Here is a 22372-nt window from a genome sequence, read left to right as displayed (position 1 = left end):
TCGGATGAGGCCCCAGAGCAGGAGCTGCAATGCAACCTCCTGTGTCGTGCTCCATCCGATTTGATGTGACCCACTGTTAGTCAGGGAGGAGTACACTTTGATGCCAGGAAAGAGTCCAGTACCTTTGGGGGGCACCTCTTGTGGATCAGGGCACACTCCAGGCAGGGGCCAGCATCAGGGCTCAGGCAAGTCCATTTGAAGGTCCAGGGAGTTCCAGTGCAGCTGGTCAGTTGCAGGGAGACCTCTGAAGCTTGTTACATCCCTGTAACTCGCACAGGAAGCTACCAACTGAGTGGAGTCAGTCTGGTTACCTTGGGATGAAGGCAAGCAGGTCCAGTCTTCCTCCCCAGACAGCAAGGCAGTCCTCCGTCACTTCCACAGGTCGGGAGTTTTATGAAGCACAGCCTTGGAGGTCCAGTATTTATACCTGGTGCTAGCCTTTTCGGTGGGGGGTAGTCCCTGTTCTATGCACACATTTGTTTCTGGAAGGTTCTTTCCCTTTCCAGGCTTTCAACTGCCTGGGTTTGAGAAAAGGCAATCAGGCCTACTGTCACATTCATTTGAGTGGAAAGGAGGAAAAACCCTTTGAAGTCCAAGTGGGGCTGGGTGCTGCCCCTCCCAGTCATTCTGCCAGAATGGCCCATCCTGTCCACACATAAGCCCCCTTTCTGTTACTGTTTGGAAGCAATACTTGAACACCAATAGCAGAGCCATCTACAGTTATGTGGCCCAAGACACTGTCAGAAGGCGCAAAGGTTAGGACAAGAAAATATCTACTTTCCAAAAGTGGCATGTTCAGAATTGTGACTTGAAATCTGACTTCACCATTGAAGAGGATTTCAAATTAATTTGAGAGCAAACGCAATTTATTTCCCTGCTCTCAATTCAAAGTTCACACTTATTAAAAGTAATCCTCTAACCCTATATTAGTCAGAGAGAGGCCTTACAATAGTGAAAAACAATATTAGGAATTTTTCACTGCCAGGACGTGTAAAATGTCAGCATACATGGTCTAATTTTCAAATACAATGCACCCAGCCCTATGAGCCTTCAGGGCCTGCATTAGGGGTGAGTTATAAGAATTAAAAGCAAGGTCTAGGCCAGGCAAAGTTGTATTTTGTCAGGTTGAAATGGCAGATTAAAATTGCACTACAGGCTGCAGTAGCCCGGCACCCCAACTTGCTGAGTTGTTATGGGACCCTTTAGCCCTATTCCAGTGTGCATGTATGCAGGCTGCTGATAAGGGGTAAACCTTGAGATGTAACATGCTACAGCCTGGGCCCAGAATAATGTTATCTATGTCAGGATTCCCCTCAGATTGAGAACTGATCCACAAGGGGCCTGTCTTGAGTTCTGCATGGCGGTCCACCAAACCTGTTCAGCTGTTTCCATGGGCCACTGCTGGTTTATGGGCATCACCTTCCCCAGGGTGGCAGTCACAGCTTTGCATGCAGCACTCCTCATCTGACCCAGCTCGGGTATTGTAGGCAGGATCACCAGGGAAGGAGCGCAAATGCACAGGCATAGGGCCTAGAGTGGAAATAGCGAATCTAGTTTGTTGTGTGCTGACTATCTCCGTGTCACCTCTGTGGGTCAGGACTAGGCCACAGGGTTTGATTTCAGGCCTCTCAGTGAACAGAGGCCACTTTCAGTCCCCATCCTTTGGTGTCTGTAAGACAGCAAGGGAGGGTTCTAATCACGCTGCATGGGGAGGGGCCTCTCATTAGGCAAACTCAATCCCAATCCTCTTCTTGCCAGTCGCTGCAGACCCAGCCAGTAAGCTAGATATTGTCCCTGTCGTTTTTATGACTGTTGTAGAAAAGATGGTTAGCAATCAAGCCAGGGACTTTGCTGGATAACTTAGTGGTCTCCTGGAGCAGTTTCAAAACTAGGCCCCCACGTTAGCCTCTCTGGCCACCCCCTTTAGAAACTGAGACTGATGTAAGCCCAAAAGATTATATTGAGCAGTGCATTAGTCATCCATTGCCCTAAACCTAACCCAGAAGAAATAAATCAGTTAACATATGGGACTGTGATACAAACTCTAGGTCCAAGTACACATTTTGTATAAAAGTGTAAACCGGAATATTTTGAGGGAGCCAGAAAAAAACTGTTGTACAAACCAAGGTTAGTCAAATCCAGTAGGGAATAATATCTCAGAACTGAAGTTGATTCCAGAATCATGACAGCAATGCAGGCTTCCAGGTCATAACAATCTGGACTACCTTAGGCAAAGTGAGGTCTGAAAATATAGATCACTTTAGATTTGGGGCCTGAATGTCACAAAATGCTTGAGAAACAACCTGAACGGAGTACAAGCCTTCTATCAGAAAAATACAATATCATATCAAGATACTTTTGATGGGTGTACAGAATTTGTGAGACTAACTGTATTTGGAGCAATCTGAAATTATTTATGCGAGGGACAACTTTATAATAACATCATACAAGTGAAATTGATTTTAGTTTTACCTTTTCTAAAATATAAGACTCTCAGTGTATCTTTTGCCACTGGAGAGGATTGAACACTTAGGGCCGCATTCATATCTCAGCAGGTGGGCCATAGTTCTGCTTGGGCGAAGAAGTAAATACCTCCATCGCCCTGGTGGAGGTCCCAACTGCCACATATATAAAGCATTGGCAGGAATCACCGGCACTGCTGTTCCTGTTAATGCAATCCCCTGTTTGGTGCAGGGTTGCATCAAACAGTATTCTTTTTTATTTTCAAAAAGAAAACTGAAACAGGATTCTCTTTTTAAAAATAAAAGAAGTAATGGTTCCCCTCGACATGGAAGTAATCTTAGCGACTGTGGGGTAAGGGCGAGGAGCATTATCTGCGCCCTTTGAGAAAGCCTTAAATGAAAATCTCACAGTTTTTCTGGACTCCAACAATATTTTTAACCTGTCCTAACGTGGATTCAGGACGAAATATTGCACTGAATCAGCTCTACTGGTAGCAATAGAGGAAATCCACAGTTTGGTGGAGGAGAGTGGCAGAGCTGCTCTTATATTGTTAGACCCCTCTGCCTTCTTTAATACGGTGAACCATGATTTGTTAATCAATCAGCTATCCATGGCGGGGATCAGGGATACTGCCTTGGCCCTACTTACCACGTTTTAGCTAACATAGAACAAATGGTGGAGATAGGCAGTTTCAACTCTAGCCCTTTTTCCTATCCTTCCGGAGTACCGCAGGGGTCATCTCTGTCCCTTACGCTTTTCAACATTGATATCACTCCCTTGGTGGAATTGATTCAATCATTTGGTTTCTCTACCATGACTTATGTATACAACATGCAGATAATTGTATCCATTCTTGCAGAGGATGGCACAGCTGCCAAAAATTCGAATAATTGTATGACCCGCATCTCAGCCTGGATGCAGGATAACTGCTTAACATTAAACACTGAAAAAACGGAGGTGTTTCTATTTGGGAGAAACAAATCAGTCTGGAATAACTCATGGTGGTCTGACAACTTTGGCCCTTTACCTTTGCCTGTTCAGAAGGCAAAACATTTAGGGATTGTAGTTGACGATCAGCTACATTTTTCAGAAAAGATCAACTGTATAAAATCCTCCTGTTTCCTAAGAATCAAGATGTTAAAAAACATATTTCCTTTTATTCCACACAACCTACAAAAGATGGTGGTGGTTGCTCTCATCCTTTCAATGATGGATTATTGTATTGCCCTTTATTAAGGGATAAACAAGCGATTGCAAACCACGCTGCAATCATTACAAAATGCGTCAGCTTGGCTCCTAAACAAGACACCTAAGTTTTACATGTTCAGAAAAAAGTTACTGGACTCACACTGGCTGCCATTGCCTGTAAGGATCTATTTCAAGGTGCTGTATACAATGCATTAAGTCCTGCATGGATTAGGGCCTCTCTACTTCCAAACTACTTTTAAGTGGTATTCCCATGGGGAGAACTGAGGTCCTCCTGTTCTAATCTGGTAACTATCCCAAAAATAATGAAGGCTAGTTGGGGTGTTTGAAGATACACATTCCTAGTTAACAAACTGTGGAATTCCATGCCTTTGCATTTAGGATCGGAACCATGCCTTATCCGTTTTAGGAAATGTCTAAAGACATGGCTGTACTATCGCTGTTATAAGTAGCCCGGGTTGTTCTTTGAGCTGTTTAGGCCCGCTAGCGCCAGGACACCTCGGTATTTGGGCGCTCTAGAAAAACTGATACTTACTTACTGTCCCTCAGCGCTAGGGTTTGCCTAGTGGTGACATACAGTTACAATAAGGCTACATATTTGCTCATCCTGATTGGGTGGATGGTCATGTTGCGATTTCTCTGACATCTCTTACTTCTTCAGGCTGTCAGAGAGGTTGAGGCTATGGTGGTGAAGCCACCACCATAGTCAAACCAAAGGTCCTCCCACATTTAAATCAGGCTGGCAGACCTTGATGTTGGTGGTATGTATACTCCATTGTGACAGAGTATACATACTTCCAACATATGAATGATGCCCTTTGTGTCATATTTAGATTTTGAGGACGGGATACTTTGTGAAAATGTATATGATAGCCCATCAGTTGTATTACACATCTGATAGGCTATAATACACTTGCAATACATAGGATGGGAACTGTCATATTTGTGACAGAGTATCTCATTCACCAGACTCTAAGGTAGGACTTTAGTCTAATTTTCAGCTTATGAGTGAAGAGAAATCCCTTGAGAACTAACCACCTCCAGAGGGACTCCATCTCTTGTAAAACAAAGGTGAAGTCAGTAACAAATGCTTTGCAGTAAAGAAAGAAGAATGTTGATGGCCATGTGTCTTCATTATCTTCAGCCACAAATGATTACTCATCATCAAACAGTAAGACAAGTCAATATGTCACAGTTCATGAGGTCAGTAATGCGATATGGAGGAGTCAAGATGGCGGGCTGACACCGCCGAGTGAAGGCTGCTGCATGGTGCTGCTCTGCCCAAGAACTGCTTAATGTAGTGATAACGACAAGAACTTCCTTACACTTAACCGGCAGATTCAGAAAGCCGGCCAAGCCAGCCAAGACAAGCAAGAAATTATAGCGAGTAAACGCGCTTACGGTAAAAAACGGCAGGCTGCAGATTTAGATTGCTGGCTCTGCCTCTTTGGCTCTGCACCGCTATCCCGACCTTTAGAAGTTTTCCACCCCGACTGCCTGCCGGATTCTGAAACGGTCCCAATGATATGCGCTCTGCTTCAACTCTGCAGCGGGAGTCTGCTTCGCTCTTGGACCTACGCGGCGGCCCGCCCTGCTTGCACGCCAGTAGGGATAGCCAGCTGGGCGTACTCATCGCAGCTGGGCGCTCACCTGGATCTGCACTCGATTACGCTGAGAACGCTGAGAACGCTGAGGAGACCAGAGGCGGAAAAATCGATGTCCGCACGGCAGACGAGGTCCACACGGAGCCGGAAGACCTGCCTGGCAGGGAGACAACCAAACGCAGGTACGATGGCGGCAGCGGTAGCAGGGGTGGCGGCAGCAGGGGCGGCTGGCACTATTAAGGAAACCCAACACGTACAAACTATTAGCTTAAATGCTAACAGTGGGAAAACGAAAGACAGAAACACTAAAACGGATGATTTAAGTGAAGGAAACATATGCTGTGAAGTGAAAAGTGCTCCTTTTATTAAGGGGGGCGGCTGTACTGAGCCTAAACCTGGCTCAGAACAAATGGCAGAGCCTAAAATCAAAAAGAAATTGAACGATAAAGGTGAGGACACTCTATCTGTAAAGAACTTAACAATAGCAGAAAAGTCTATTGAGAGAGTAGTAGACAAAACTGAGACTAAGCTCGGAAGCTGTGGAATGCAAAGCTCGGATAAGTCGACTAGCGCGAACGGAGAATCAAGTTCAGATTCAATAAAGCTAGTCCTGGAAACCCAGCTGGAGACTAGAGAAGATACACCGAGTGGTGGCAATAGGGCCACTCAGAGTACAGAAGAAACAGAGGAATTGCAAACTATGGCTCAAAATAAAAGGGCGGATGAGTCTATTATTAATACTAATCCCAAATCGCAGACTGATCAAAACAAAACAAGGGAGAAGAAAAGCGGGGATGGCCTGCCTCATGAATCTATGGTTGTAACAGATGAAGATTCTAATCTAGAATACGAGGAATTGACAGAAGATGAGGGTGTAGACGAAACAACTAAAGTCCTCATTAACAAAAAAACTGGACCAAGGAAAATTAAGATGAAAGTTAAAACCAAGCAAAAAAATCTATCACTAAAGACAGCTAATAAGGAACTTCCAGGAAACAAAAAAAGCCGCCTAATAGATGATAGCCCTCTGAGAAGATGGATGGAGGCAAAAGGAGGTGTTAAGAATATGGCTTTAAGACTATCAGGCGCCAGCCCCGATGATGGGCACAGCACTCAGGGGGCTAATACAACCAATCTTACAGATTCCACTGGTGACTCTAATCTAGGTGTAGCATCTATAAATCAAGAGACATCTCAGCATGTGGCCTCAACCAACATAGAATCGGTGAAAGGGATTAGAACGGGGGATCCCCAATAAATACAATAACCTCTCCCACTCCCATTCTCAATATTTCTTCTACTCCTTCCACTTACAATATAGAGGCGAATGAATCTGAAGACCAGGATCTCGAAATAATCATCCACAACTCTGATCAACTAATGGAAGGTACGGAATCTATAATATCAAGTTTGAGAAAAATCCAAATACTGCCAACTGGGAACCCTGCTGGGAACCCTGCTGAGAATACAAGTGAAAACCTTGAACAAGAATTTATAGAGTTGAGGACGGATGACTCAAATATTATAAGCCAAGAAACGTTAGCAGGTCCCATATCCTTATCTGGTCAAAGACTTCCACAAATGGTCTCACATGGTTCCTCTAACTCCTCAGACTCCACAAAGATATCTATGGAATCAATTATGCAGACTCTCTTAGAGCAAAGAGCGGAGATTCAACAACAATATCTGCAATTAAGAGAAGACAATACTAAGCTGCAAGAAACTATGAGAGACATCTGCCAAGGCCTGGGAGGCGTGACAAAGGAGATAGAAGACATAAAACAACGAATTGTAGAAGTGGAAGGAGACGTTAACAAGACTACATTAACAGTTAAACATAATACATCAAGAGTTTCTAAGCTAGAAGATAAAGTGGAGGATTTGGAAAATCGAGCACGAAGACAAAATCTCAGATTATTTGGTATACCAGAAGGAATGGAGGGGTCCGACCCGAGGTCATTCATGGTGAAACTTCTTCAAAGCGCCTTCACGGATCTTGCTGATTGGGACTGGGATTCTCAGCTACAGAGAGTACACAGACTGCCTCTGATCCAAAGAAATACAAGCAATAAATTCCCTCGACCATTCTTGATTTATTTTGGCAATTTTCTTTTGCGGCAAGCTGTTTCGTTGAAAGCCAGGCCCAATAACCCTGTGACCGTGGACAACTTAACTTTTTTTGTGAAATCTGACCTAAGTAAGGGTACAATGGACAAACGTTGGGAGCTCAGGAAGATGATAGATGCTTTCAAAAACTTAGGATGTATGGCCTATCTTCAAGAGCCTGCTCGCCTTAAGGTTATACGCAATGGTCATGTGTTTTTTTTTACTGACCTTGCAGCCGCTGAACAAGCCCTGGAAAAATTCTCTTGGGAAAACGAACGGGAAAAAGAAAAACAAAAAGAAAAAGAAAACTAATGTGATGAGAAAACTGGAGCTCACACACTAATGACACTATCTAGCTTCTGGCTTTTTTTGAGTCCTTTATATTGAACTTTTTCTATCTTTTAAGTACGATTATGCAATAGTTTCTTATCACTAACTTTTTCTGTAGGTGGGTTCAATATGCTTCTATGTTTATACTTTAGGTGTGAGCTAACATTGAGAAACTTAAGATGTGGCATGAGCAGACTATCATGCTAGCACCTTCACTTTGCTGCCCCTACAGCGGCAGCTTAAGATAGAGGGGTGCTCCCCCCTAAGGGACGGGAGGCTGCGAGGGCGGGGCTGGGGTCCTTGCAGGGGAGGGTCCGACCTTTCGGGTCGGGGGTGGGGAAAAAATGTGGGGAAAAAAGTGATTGCAGGATTCGACTATTTTTTAAAGATTAGTGGAAAAAATTTAATTACTATGAAAAGGGCAAAGATAGAGGGGAGAAATATGTACTGGAAAATGTTCAAGATACTATAATGTCTAAACTAAGAATACTAAGCTGGAATGTAGATGGCCTAAATAGTAAAAACAAAAGGAATTTAGTACAAGAAGAGATCAAAATGTATAACCCTAATATAGTTTTGCTTTCAGAGACCCATATCAAATATCAAGATCGCAAGCTACTTTCACAACTGAGCTATGATTTGGTTGTATGCTCTACCTTAAATGAGACCATTAGGGGGGTAGCTATTCTAAAACAAAGAGGAACTCGACTAGAAACAATTGAAACTGCTTCAGATGCCAGGGGTAGGTGGGCAATTGCGCAGATGCAAGGAGATAATGTTAAACTGGTACTATGTGTAGTATATGGACCAAATATTGACGATCCCAAAGTTTTTGAAGAGTTAAGCTTAGAACTACTTACATGGGAGGGAGAAACCATCATTGCAGGGGATTTCAACTGTGCTATTGATTATAAAGTAGACTCCACTGGGCAAAGTAAACATAAAAGAATGCATAAAGTTAGAGCAGCAATCTCAGAATTAGTAAGATTGAACAATGTCAGAGATGTATGGCGATCAAAACACCCTATGTTGGCAGGCTTTACTTATTATTCTGCACCACACAGATCTTGCTCAAGAATTGATATGATCTGGGCTTCTGAACAAACTATAGACAATTGTGAGATTGAAATCTGCCCTAAAGTTACTTCCGACCACAACCCCTTGTTACTGGAAGTCACATTTAAAGATCAAAAAAAAGAACCACGAAAATTCACCTTCCCAAGACACTTACTCGCTGATACAAGATTTACTACATCACTTAAAAAACATATTCAGGAGTTTATTTCAATTAATATTAACTCGGCTAATATAAACACAGTATGGGATACATGCAAATGCAGCATCAGGGGGTTTGCCCAACAATACATATTTAGGCAAAATGCTGAGAGCCGCAAAAATAATAAAAAAACGATTTCCAATATACTGAATATGGAAGTACGCCTTGCTGAGGCATCACGGCACTCAAAAAACAATATAGAAGGGATTAGACTAAAGCTGGCGGAATTACAAGCAGGACTAAAAAAAACTTTGAGAGAAAGATACATTTCCAAATTACAAAAGTATAAATTTAGTCAATACGAAGGCGGCGACCGCATTGGGAAATTACTAGCTTTTAAAACTGCGGATAGGAAAGCCAAAACAAAAATTAAAGAAATAATAGGATCAGATTCAAACTCTTACGAACGAACGGATCAAATATTGAGCCAATTTGTTAAATTCTATCAACAACTCTATACACCAGAGGCTACACCAGCAAAAGCAGATATCATTCAATATTTAGACAAATATCTAACTTCACCTCGGGCGTTAAATACAGATGTACTTCAACAACTAAATTCAAAAATAACATTAGATGAAATAAATCGAGCAATTGATAATCTACCCTTAGGGAAGGCGTTTGGAGAAGATTGTTTACCTGTGGAACTCTACAAACTCTGCGCCCAAGAATTACTGTCTTTATTTGAGAGGGTGATAAACTCAATTATTGTTTCCAAACAAGCACCTCCATCATGGAAAATTGCGAAAATTATCTTTTTTTTGAAAAAGGGAAAACCTGAAAAAGAATGCGGATCATACCGGCCGATCTCTTTACTCAACTCTGATGTAAAAAAAATTGCTAAAATCCTTGCAAATCGTCTAGCTCCCTTCATGCCAGATATTGTTAATCTTCAACAGCATGGTTTTGTAATGGGCAGAGATACTACCACGCATGTAAATACATCAATTACAGCTTTTGATGTAGCTGAAGCTACCCACACCCCGCTCGGTATGATTATGTTAGATGCGGAAAAAGCATTTGACCGAGTGGGGTGGGAATATCTGTGGGAAGTATTAAAGAAATTGGGACTTTCTGGGTCTTATTTAGATTGGGTAAGGTCTCTTTACGATGAACCACTGGCTATGATAAGCTACGGAGGCAAAGACTCAGCCAACTTCAAGATAGCAAGAGGCACAAGACAAGGTTGCCCCCTTTCCCCATTACTTTTTGCTCTTTCTTTAGAACCCTTTTTAAATGCACTAAATGAACACATTAATATTATCCCAGTTAACCATGGGGGCATAGCTCTTAAACTAACTGCTTTTGCTGACGACATAGCAATATACACAACTGACATTAATAAAGCTATGCCAGAAATTATCAATGAAGCACAAAAGTATGGTAGAATTTCAGGATATAAATTGAATGTGAGTAAAACTCAAATCATAGTCAATTATACCCCGGATACACATATTTATGACACTTGTAGAGAGGCTGTCTATCTAGGTATTAAACTAGCTCCCAAAGTGGGAAACATTTTGGAAACGAATTACGAGACATTTTTAAAAGAAACTACCATAACTCTTAAAAAATGGCACAAAATCCCTCACAGTTTATTAGGCCGACTCAATTTGATTAAGATGAAAATACTACCCAAATTACTTTATTTGTTCAGAGCCATACCATTACAACCGAATCAACTTTTTTTCAAAAGGCTAGACGGTATATGTAGTAGCTTTATATGGGGGTACAAAAAGGCACGCAGGGCTATAAAACTTTTGGCATTACCATTATCTAAAGGGGGACTTGCTTTTCCGGATTTTAATTTGTACTTCTTAGCTACCTTTTTTTTTCGAATAAGGAGCTTACTAAAAAATGAGCCATCTCTATTTTTTCACCAGTATATGCTAGGTGCTGAATCTAACCAATTCCTACTTCGCGCCCATGATCCAAACTATTTCAAGCGGGTCAAATTAAAGACCGCAAAACACGCTATAAAAATTTGGAATAAAATCTTGCACATCAGTAAGAGCTCATTTTACAATGCTGAACTTAGACTATGGAACAACCCAGGTCTCCCGGGTATTTTTTCAGATGGGACAGGGAATCGCTGGATTAGTTGCGAAATTAACACACTAGGAGATCTATTTGGAACTAATGGCTTGTTAGATTTTGAAACTTTGAAAATAACAAACAGTTTAACGAATGATATGCACTTTAAATATCGCCAGTTAAGAGACTTCTTTCATAACAAAATGAAAATAACGGAAGCTATTCAATCTGATATTCTGGAGTGTATATATTCTGATAAAACCAAATCACTCATAAAACTGGGATACCAACTCCTAATTGAAGACAAATGTGAAAATACTACCAAATTGGCCACTAAATGGTCTCGCAGACTAAACTTTGACATAAACTTAACACAGATCAGAAATGCCCTAACACACCTAAGTGATGTAGTACATTCCTCTAACCTCAGAATGCAATTGTATAGGACAATTACTGAGCTATATTACACACCACAGAGAATATCCTCATGGACGCAAGGGAACTCAAATCTAAATGTGCAAAGTGTAACACATATGCTGCTGGTATTGAACATATGCTATTTTCCTGTCCCGCACTCTCTATTTATTGGAATGGAATAACAGACCATTTTAAAATCAATCAGATAAAGATACCTGAACTTTCTCCACAGTTGGTCTTACTAGACATTCAAGAGATCAACTGTCCCAATCGGGACCTTATAACGATTCTGTTCGCTTGTGCAAGATTAATTGTAGCAAGGGCATGGATCTCGAAGGATCCTCCAATCGTAACTGAGTGGCTAGCTTTGGTTTCCGAAATTAGAACTATGGAACTCACACTTGCTAAATACAGTGGACCAAAAGCCCTTGCTAGAAAGGAAAAGATTTGGAAACAATTTTTTGAAATATAAGAAGTGGGGACTGTTTGCAAAATTTTTACTATGAGCTAAACATTCTTTCTTTCAACTGCTCCTCTTTTTTATATCCTTTTGTTGTTTAAGCACCTAAGGGTTTTTATATCTCTCCTCTATCCATTATTTTTTTCTGCTTTTCTCTTTTTCGCTTTGTTTACTCTCTTTCTTTAACTTTTTTACCTTCTTACTCTCAAAACTATACTTATATGTTTACTACTATGTTTACCCAGTCCTTTGGAATTTGTATCTATGTATTACTTTGGTTTTTGTCGCATCCTGCAACAATAAAAAATATTTAAAAAATAAAAATAAAAAAAAAGTAATGCAATATGAAACAAATCTTCCCTACTACTCAAACATACAAATTGTTGAAAAAGACTTCAATCACCTTAACTCCTTTGCCATTTATAGGTTGTCACATCCTAGATATGCCATGTGAAACGAGAATTTTAGACTGTATGAAAGGTATTCAGAAAGAAGCACAAAGAGATATAATATGTTAATCATTTGTTATGGTATGAAAAGGCAGACTCACAGACCTGGAACGTTATTCATCTCGAGTTTACATTACATCTATTTGTGAAGAGTTTTTAGCCTCTATTTGTCTAAGATTGTATTTGCATTGAACAGCATTTTTACATTTTCATTTTAAATACTGACACAGGCCTCTCTGTCTTTTACTCTTACATCGTACCATTGCTGCCCTTCGCCATATTTGTGTCCAACTTGCTCTCTGTTCCACCGCAGGATTTCCAGTTTGAGTAGAGTGAGCGAGCGACCGCGAACCTACCCTCACTTCCGGTTAAGGGAGGAGCTACAAGAGTTAGCAGTCTAGCTGCTCCCTGGCTCCTATTTAAATGCTTGGCTCCCCAATGCGCAGAGGACGCGCGCAGCGGGAGCGCCGAAGGCACACCAAAGGCACGCCCGTCTGCGCCCAGCGTCGCCAGGAGCTAGGACCCAGGACCCCTGCATCCTTTAGGTCAGACACTGCTCCTGGGCCAAGATATATTTATTCGGCTAAGGAGCTTCTAAATTTATTAGACTTTTGTACAAGGCTCACTATTAGAATAGCTCACGTGGCATGTCTAGGGCATTTTGTAATATGGAGGGTCCATTTTCTTGTACACATTGCCAATTCCAAAGCGTTGAGCTGAGGCAGTAGTCAGTTACACAGCCTATCCCTGACTCGGTGGTTTGGAAATATATTATAGACACTTCTCCTTCCCCCTCTGACACTCTGCCTGCCAAACAAGTTCGGATGTGGAAATGCTTCTTGAGTAATGTTAGATCTTTGCTTAAGCATGCTACAGAAATTTGGGACCTGCTTACCTTAGGAACACCTGATCTCGGGTTCCTCACCGAGACATGGCTCACACCCAGCTCCACTCCCTCCATTACAGTGGCACCCCCAGAGAGCTATCATATCCAAATGTTAGATAGGGAGAACCAGGCAGGTGAAGGTATTGCTATTATCCTTAAAGATACTGTCAAGGTATCTATTCTTGAACACTGCTTTGAAGATAAGATAGAGATTTTTATTTTTAGAATTGCTCTCTCGCCCTTGTGTACCACCCCCTTGACCCCTCAGTGTTTTTACGCTCCAATTGATGGAATTGATTGCTCCCCATACCATCTCTACCAAACACTTTCTTTTACTAGGGGATGCCTCTTTGTTCCTTGCCGATATGGCTATTATATGACTGGATAAGATTAACGAGGGCCCAACACATTTGTCAGGGCATACGCTAGCTCTTATGCTGACCAACTCACAGCGCATTTATATTGAGGCTTCACGCCCCTTGGTATGGTCAGACCATTCCCTGATTGATTTTCAAATTCTAGGGTCCAAGGTGGAGTCCACCCTCTCCAATGTCCCCTATAGTCATAGGAGACAGTGGTGTAAAATCATACCAGACACCTTTATGAATGAATTTTAATCATATATGAACTGGGAATTGAGGAATACCAACGATTGCTCAACTGACTACCATAGTGCGGTAAAAGCGGCTAAAGAAAGTTTGGCCCCTCTCATGTACTGCCGACGGTGAAAACCGTTTGTAAAAAGCTAGAGAAACGCTGGTGCCACTCACATGACCAGAATGATAAGGAAGTCTGTAAGACTTCCTTAGCTGTCTATCCTAAGAATTAAACAAATTGCCAACGAGCTTTTATTGCCTCACAAATTAATCAGGCAGGGAATTCTCCTAAATAAGTATGTCACATTATTAAATCTTTCACCATTCCGAGGTCTTGCACCAATGAAATCCCCCTGTCTCAAGAACTTTGCGATGAGGTCGCCATTCATTTTGATGTATGATAAATTCACTGCAGCTAGGGTCTCTCAGAGTGAAACAATAAAATTCACTCTACCTACATCGGATAATGTCCATATTTTGGATAGTTTTACCCGCTCACAGTAGACACGGTTGAGGCAATGTTGGAGGCAGCCAAATCTGGGTCACCTATGGAGTTAATCCTAGCCAGAATCTCTTCCCTGCTACATAAACACTGGCTCCCTCTATCAGCAGAATACTCAATCTCTCTATGAGGGAGGGCCAACTCCCACCTGAGTGGAAAGCTGCACAAATAATCCCCATTCGAAAAATGGCGGATAGCCCAGTAGTGGATTTATCCAACTACCTCGCTTTCTCCATCTTGCCTCTACTGAGTAAACTCTTAAAAAAACATATTAACAAATTACTCTCAGAATATACTGAGACCACTGGATGCCTCAAAGTCTGGCTTCAGACCAATGTACAGTACTGAGTCAGCACTGGTTGCTGTTACAAACAACATAAGACACCCTCAATAATGGTCAGGTGGCCTTGTTGGTGCTGTTAGAATTGTTGGAAGCCTTCGACACTGTATCCCACCTTACTGTGCTCCAGAGACTTAAAGTTATTGGGTTCTGTGGACAAGCCCTATCATGGTTCTCAAGCTTCATATCCCATCGTACAGAGACAATTAATTTTGGACCCTTTCGCTCTGGAACTATGGAGCTTACCATGGGAGTACCACGGGGATCTTGTCTCAGCCACAATTTAATATTTATGTGCCACCCCCCCTTGCTAACCTATTTGGAGAATTGAGCATTCATCCCGATTTCATATGCTGATGATACTCAGCTCCTACTACTGTTGACAGAAATATCACGAACACCCAGTCTCATTTATCAGAAGGTATGACAGAGAATTTTCTCCAGTTGAATGCTGGGAAAATAGAGATCATGCTCTTCTGCGATGCCCTTTCACTTTGGTCTTCAGAATGGTGGCCCCCTGAGTTGGGCAATGCCGCCATCTTTCATATGCTGAGACTTTTGCGCACAGTTTTTCCTTTCCTTCCTCTCTGTGTGGGAAAAACACTTGTTCAGGCACTAGTGATCAGCTGCCTGGACTACTGTAATGCCCTCCTGATTGCCGCAAGCAATTCTTCACTAAATAGACTCCATGTAGTTCAAAATACCACTGCCCATCTCATTTGGAACTTACCAGCCAGAACAGCCTCACTTCCCCTCTTGTGACAACTTCATTGGATACAGATACGCCAGCGAGTTAAGTTCAAGATATTATGCATTGTACACAAAGTTTTGAATGGCAGAGGACCCAGTTATTTAACTGAAAAACGTATCCCATACCAGTTAAATAGATGCCTACGATCAGAAGAGAAATCCCTACTTGTGACACCGCGTTTTAGAAAAGCTTGTATGGGTGGCAAAGCATTCTTCTATTTAGCCCCTCATTAATGGAATCAACTCCCGATCCATCTTCATAAATGCTCAGAATATCTTCTTTTTAGAAAACTTTTCCGAGTCTTTTTCATCTGGTCTGTACTGACTGCTATGTTTTCCCACATCGCGGAGATACCCCTTTGGTGATGATTCAGCTGCTTTATAAATTAAATCAATACATAAATCAAATCAAATAACTGGAAAGGATAAGAATGCAAAGTTATATATATATATATATATATATATATATATATATATATATATATATATATATATATATATATATATATATATATATACACACACACACATATATATATATATATATCGAACAAAGACATCAGATTATCAGTATTCATTCAATGTGAATATGGTCTCTGGTTTTCAATTAATACCAAATTTAACTGATAAAAAACATTAACAAAGATGAAACTCCATTTTCAGCAGAAACCAGAAAACACCATATTTTACGGTGTTTTTACTGCTTTGGTACTCCCAGTATAAATGCAATCCCTAATTCAAGCGGATATCTATGATGGATGCACCTGCAGACCATCATAAAGTCTGAGCCTAAGTCTGACTTTCCAAAATATATTGCTTAAATGCATAACTATCACAATTTGGGGCCAGTTGCACAGATAAAACATATTACTACAATTTGTTTTATTATGGAATGAGATATATTGTTTTGATCGGTTTTTCAACATTTAAACCTGCTGCTTTCAACAGATTTCTCATAATATATACAGCTCCGTAAATATATATTCTTGACTGCTACGTGTGAAGTGTATAAAAATTACTGAAAAAAACTCTGAACATGCTGAATTGTCTCTTATTTATTCATGTTTAATCCTGTATTTAGAGATCTTGAGATCATTACAATGCGATTCATTGTGTTTTTTAAAGAAGTATTTAAGAAAGACATTAGCTTACCTCCTGGCATGGGTAACATTTTGAGCTGACGTTTGAATGGTTCCATTATTGTGGCACGCGAAAGCACACGTGGGGCTATACATCCATAGCGCGCGGATCTATTTCAGATAAGTGAATAACCTCATGGATTGCGTGGGAGATAATTATGCCCATTGAAATGGTATATTAAAGATCAGTCCTTGTGTACTCCTTCTGCAATACTAAAATGTTTTGCCGTAATAACATGGGGCATTATAATACCCAATCCATTACAGGGAATTTTATGTACGCAAATTTTTTTTGCAATATTCTAATGTATGGTATCATAATGCTGATTTATTTAAACATTTGTTTCTTTAGGTTCTCTTCCATGCGGATAATGGTGCAGGACAGTTTTCCGCCATATATGAGCCTGATGTTCCAGGAAGTTTATGTGATGGTAAATGGCACAAAGTGACAGCAAACAAGATCAAACACCGCCTGGAACTGACTGTGGATGACAACAAAGTAGAGGGGAGAAGCGAAGCTGTGTCTTCCGCTTCTGCGGACACCAATGACCCAGTCTATGTTGGTGGCTATCCACGTGAGTTGCATCAACGCACTATTAGATAAATAATTAGCGTAAACCTCCTCATTTCTGATTATAAATGAGAATGTCATAGTTCAAACTACATCATGCATACTCTGTGCCATAAGGACAAATTCAGATTCCTGTTTGCACGGACAAGGGTCAGTATCAAGGACAATTAGCAACTATAAAACCAGTCTGAAAAGCCTTCTCCTAAGAACAGACAACAAAAACATCCAAGGCTGAACATTGTGGCCTAAGTATACTATTGAAAAAGTCATGCCACATAGTTGCAACTGATGTTGCTACACCGCACTGCATGAAAGGGAGAGAGCAGAACAATGAACATGTACCCAGATATGGCATCCTTTTCCTCGTTCCTCTTCCTTCTGCACTTTAGGCTGATCTGCACCAATGCACGCACCTTTGCACCATAGTGCAAGCGTGTGTGCAGCATTAAGGAATAGTTTTTTCCCTGGTAGAGGATCCTTCCTGTACATAAACTACTCTTTAATATTTTTCCTGCTTTGTATTTTTGCTGTAAAATGCAGCACACAGGCAAAGTAGGACAAAAAAATAGAATTGAAAGCATTTCTCTTTGTTACGGCTTGCTCAAGGAGGCTGAAGGTTCTGGAGCAATTCCATGTCTATGAATATTTGTAGATAGGGATTTGCAACAAAACTCATGCATGGTTACATGGGAACGCCCATGCCTCACCCGCAGAAAACCCCTTGACATAAATGAGTGCATAGTGCAATTGTTGTGCTTTGAGAAACTATCCAAAACAAAATTCTGATTTTATCCAAAGCAAAATTCTGATTTTATCCAAAGCAAAATTCTGATTTTATCCTAAGCAGAATTCTGATTTTATCCAAAGCAAAATTCGGATTTGTGTTAGATAATAAATACACAAACCAGCCTAACAGTTTACATTGGATTTGCGTTACAAAAGTAATGCAAGTCCAGTGCAAACTGTTGGCAAATCTGGACCTGTATCTATATTGTATATAAATGTGTCTTATATGTAACCCACCTATTTACTGTCTTTTTTGCATTTTTCCAACCTCTGTATCATGGTGATTTTTGAAGGTTGCCAAAATGTCTGAATTGTATGATGATCTTAGGTGAAAAGAGGAGTGCGCCAGCTTTACAAAGATGTGGGTCCTTTGCTCAATTTGTACTAGAAGTTAAGCTATAGCAAACTGCTGAGCCCTGAGTAGGCTGAATCCGGCGTGGGATTGCTAGTGTTTTCATCTGGAGGGTTCTTTGCTTGGCAGATCGGGTTGCACTGTTCCTATGGAAGCATGACAATTGCCCATTTGCCCATAGCTAGTGTTTTTCTAGAGTGTCATTATGGGCAAAAGATAATAGACTAGAATGCGGCATCAAGCAACAGTGGTGACTGGTGAAATTATAAAGTGGTAGGGCTTAGTTACCTCATCGATTTTAAATGTGTGCAATTAACGTTCTAAACCCGCTATTAGGGAATAAGGACAGTTGGGACCACATACGCACAAATAAAAAAAGCCATTACATCTCTAAACACTAATCTAAATGAAAGAGGGTGAAGATTCCTGTAGAACTGCGCTGCCAGGAAGGTTTGCAGTTGCATTGCACAAGCACTGCTGTGAGACAGTCTGCGGTGCCTGCTGGCATTGCTTCTTGCCACCAGCTGCATCCCATGTCCGAACTGAAGGCAGGCTCGTTAAACCTGCTTAACTCATGTTCAGGCTGAATGCTGCTGCCATTACTAGCTTTGTGTGAAGAGCTAGCATACAGCAGTAGGCCTCGCACTACAAGAGAGAGTGACTCTCTAAGTACTCTTCACGTGTGAGGCTCTCCCTAGTACAATTTAGTAAGAGCTTCATACACGGACGCTTTTACACACACTCCGCTCAGCAGATCCTACTGGGGAGAGATTGGCTTTTCTTAGACTCATAGAGACTTGTGTAATTTGGACCAAGTACAACATTCCACTATAGAGTGACTGGTGGGTATCTAACTCACAAGCACTAACCTGTTCTGCATTGCTACACGCACAAGTGCTAACCCTGATGAAGTCCCTGACAGGATGAAACCTGTTGCCTTGGCTGACTGAAAGCATACAGCATTGATGAAAACGAGCAAAGATGAAAATCATGGTTTGAACTGATTGGAATTTGCATGGCAGGATAAAAACTACTTGATATTGAGTGTTCCCTCTACAATAAGTTTTTTAAAAACATGTTTGGCAGTTTCTGAGCAGTGGGACTTCAAGAGCACTACTGCTAAACGTTATCGGAAATGACACTATTGCAGTTGCCCCAAGGCCAACACTGCTCTTCTCTGGTATGTGTTCCAATTATTGAATGAGTAATATAGTCTTATTACCCGCCGTAGCGGGCTATACCAGCTATTAGAACATTGGAATGTTGGGAGCTCCATTGAAAACAATGGAGTGCTCTGGGCTTATAATGGCTGGTATAAGCCTGGAGCTCCAACATTCTAATGTTTCTTTGTTCACAGCTCTGGCTGTGAACAAAGGCTGCAGGGAGCATGAGGGGATTCCAATCCCCTCACGCTCCAATAAGGCTTTGTTTTTTTTGTTAGAACATTCTGCCCTCTAGTGGCAGAATGTTCTAATAGCCTTATAGTCCTTCGTAGCTGGGCTATACTGGTTATTAAAGTCCCTCTCACTTGTTGAAGGCTCTCGCCTTCGGCTCGGGCCTTTAACGCTTGAGAGGGCCTTTAATAGCCAATATAGCCCTCTATGGCGGGCTATAAGGCCCGCTCCCGCGTTAAAGGCCCGAGCCTAAGGCAAGGGACTTTAACAAGGGACTGGGTCTTTAATAGCCGGTTATAGCCCTGCTACGAAAGGCTTTAAGGCTATTAGAACATTCTGCCACTAGAGGGCAGAATGTTCTAACAAATAAAACAAAGGCCTCCCGAAGCTTGAGGGGATTTAAATCCCCTCGAGCTCTGAGAGGCCTTTGTTAAACATTGGAATGTTGCTCTGCAGGCCTTTAACGTCCCGTAGAAGCATGGAGCATCCATTGTCTACATTGGAGCTCCCAACATTCCAATGTTCTAATAAATATTTGTATGCATAAATGGACTTCCGTCTGAAGAAGATGTATGCATGACATTTTACAGGTTAGGAACTGCCCCTTATTTGGAAAAACTTGCTAGTTCATATAAAAATATAAAAACTTGTATTTTATTAGATTTTGGAATACATTTACACAGTGCGACCAGATTAAAAAATAGTGACCACGAGTCTTAAATTGTAGACAAATATGAGCTTTCAGAGAAAAATATGGTTTACTATAAAAAGTACATATACTGTGATCTTTGCAACCACGTTTAAAATACTCAGATAATACATTTTCCATTACCTCATTGATCACCCCGTACAAAATGCTTACTGAAGAGACTGATCCATTTTGCTTATTTTCACTTGACGGCTGACCACTTTGGGACAAGTGTTAACTCTAAGTTTGGGAATATACCCCTATGAACATTATAAAAACATTTTGCTAGCTTCCAAAGAGCCCGAAATGCTACAGTTCCCAAACACTGTAAGACACTGAACTAGGGCGCAAGAAAAATTAGTTTTACTCATGATAAACCACTGAACCCAGAAAAAGGCATGGAGTTCGACCATATTCCATTTAAAGAGAATAGGGTATTCTCTGTCCTAATGAATAGTTGTGATTCCGTAAGGAAGGTCGTATTGAATTAATATTTGCTAGTGTAAAACAAAACACTGTATGACCCAGTGGCTTCTCCAACTTCATATGCAGCTTGAGCGTTCAAAATGGGGGAGAGATGTGGATTTGTGTTTTTGTAACTCGTGTCATTTGTGTTTTTTCCTCAGATGGCCTGAATCAGTTCGGCTTGAAGACTGCAGCACGTTTTAGAGGGTGCATTCAAGACTTGAAGCTCACCAAGGGAACGGGCAAGCCTCAGGAAATCAACTTTACCAAAGCTCTGGAGCTCATTGGAGTCCAGCCTCTAACGTGCCCTGCTGCATGAAACCTCTCTCCCAAAAGGCAGTTAATTCTTTTGGAATGTTTATTTGCAGATATTTAAACGGGCATACTTAACAGTGCATGGATTGACACATATCAGCGTGTTGAAAGAAGCCATGGTACTACTTAATGATAACATAAAGGATAAGAATTATGCAACAAAAACAATGAATATTTCCCCCCAAAAACACAATAAAGATTCTCCTTTTACTGCAGTTTGTTTTGTGCTGTTTTTTTACATGTTTAAGAAGTCAGAGTCGAAATCTTACAAGAAAATATATGCTAGACTGTGTTTTATCTGCCAGAAAATAGTAATAAAAAAGTATATGTTTTCAAAATTATTTTCATGAACACACCTCAGGTGCTGCCAAATATCCCGATTGCTAATCATCAACGACGACTAATCATGATGTCACCTCATGCCTCTTTCTTCCACCAACCTGCTCTTTCTGTCTATATTTCAATCTTGATGGTTCTTTTTTAGGTTTCGGTTAAGAAGAAAAGACCTGTGCTTTGTGGTAAGCTAAATAGAGTCAGGAATACTGACTGAGCTAGACTATACTAGAGGAAACTAATTTCTAAAGGTGAATATCTTTTGGCTTTTTTTTAAATAACTCACCTTACTTCTATGTATGTTTTATTGAATTTTATTTAGATTGTAACCCACATAGGGAGGCATTTTAATAAATTGTGTTTATACCTTTCATATTTTATCTTGTGTGTTTACCTGTTATACCATGTTTATTAATTTTCATGTTGTGTGGAGTTATACAAATGGACAGTGCTTGATTTCCTAGTCACTACTATAGAATATCGTGACTATTCACCTTTAGGAATTAGTTTCCTCTAGTATAGTCTAGCTCAGTCAGTATTACTGACTCTATTTAGCTTACCACAAAGCACAGGTCTTTTCTTCTTAACAGTATTCTACCCCTTCCTGTGTATAATTACCAGGGGAACCTTCCATATATTTTGGTCTTTTTTAGGTTTCGCCTAGGCAGCGCATGCGCTGTCTCGGCGAGAGATCCTGTATACAGTATAGTGGGGGAAGCTCCGCCCACTTTCCGCCTATCTTTGTGATTCACTAAAATCCTAAATGCTGCAATCTGATTGGTTTTTAGCAACTTAATCCCGGCTCCTGGCGGCCATGTTGTCATTTTTCTCCTTCCATAGCTATCAGCCCTATTACTTTAAAAACATTTTTGTTCCCCTGCCTCCCCCAGATCCCTCCTGCAGTCCGTGG

General features: G+C 41.0%; 1 protein-coding gene across 7 annotated transcripts in view; it reads left to right on the top strand.

Moving 5' to 3' along the window:
- The window catches only part of LAMA2 (laminin subunit alpha 2), a 3858378-nt gene extending 3837034 nt beyond the window's left edge, over positions 1 to 21344 (top strand). For all 7 annotated transcript variants that reach the window (XM_086927001.1, XM_086926997.1, XM_086927002.1 and 4 more), the window contains 2 exons: positions 16911 to 17133; positions 20976 to 21344. In XM_086927001.1, the coding sequence (XP_086783127.1) occupies positions 16911 to 17133; positions 20976 to 21133 (381 nt within the window). In that variant the 3' untranslated portion in view covers positions 21134 to 21344. The remainder of the gene's footprint in view (positions 1 to 16910; positions 17134 to 20975) is intronic.
- The last annotated feature ends 1028 nt before the right edge of the window (positions 21345 to 22372 follow it).

This window comes from Lissotriton vulgaris, chromosome 6 (assembly GCF_964263255.1).
Source record: "Lissotriton vulgaris chromosome 6, aLisVul1.2, whole genome shotgun sequence".
In the NCBI taxonomy this organism is placed as follows: Eukaryota; Metazoa; Chordata; class Amphibia; order Caudata; family Salamandridae; genus Lissotriton; species Lissotriton vulgaris.
Note: the sequence above shows the minus strand (reverse complement) of the source record. Positions and strands in the feature narration are given on the sequence as shown.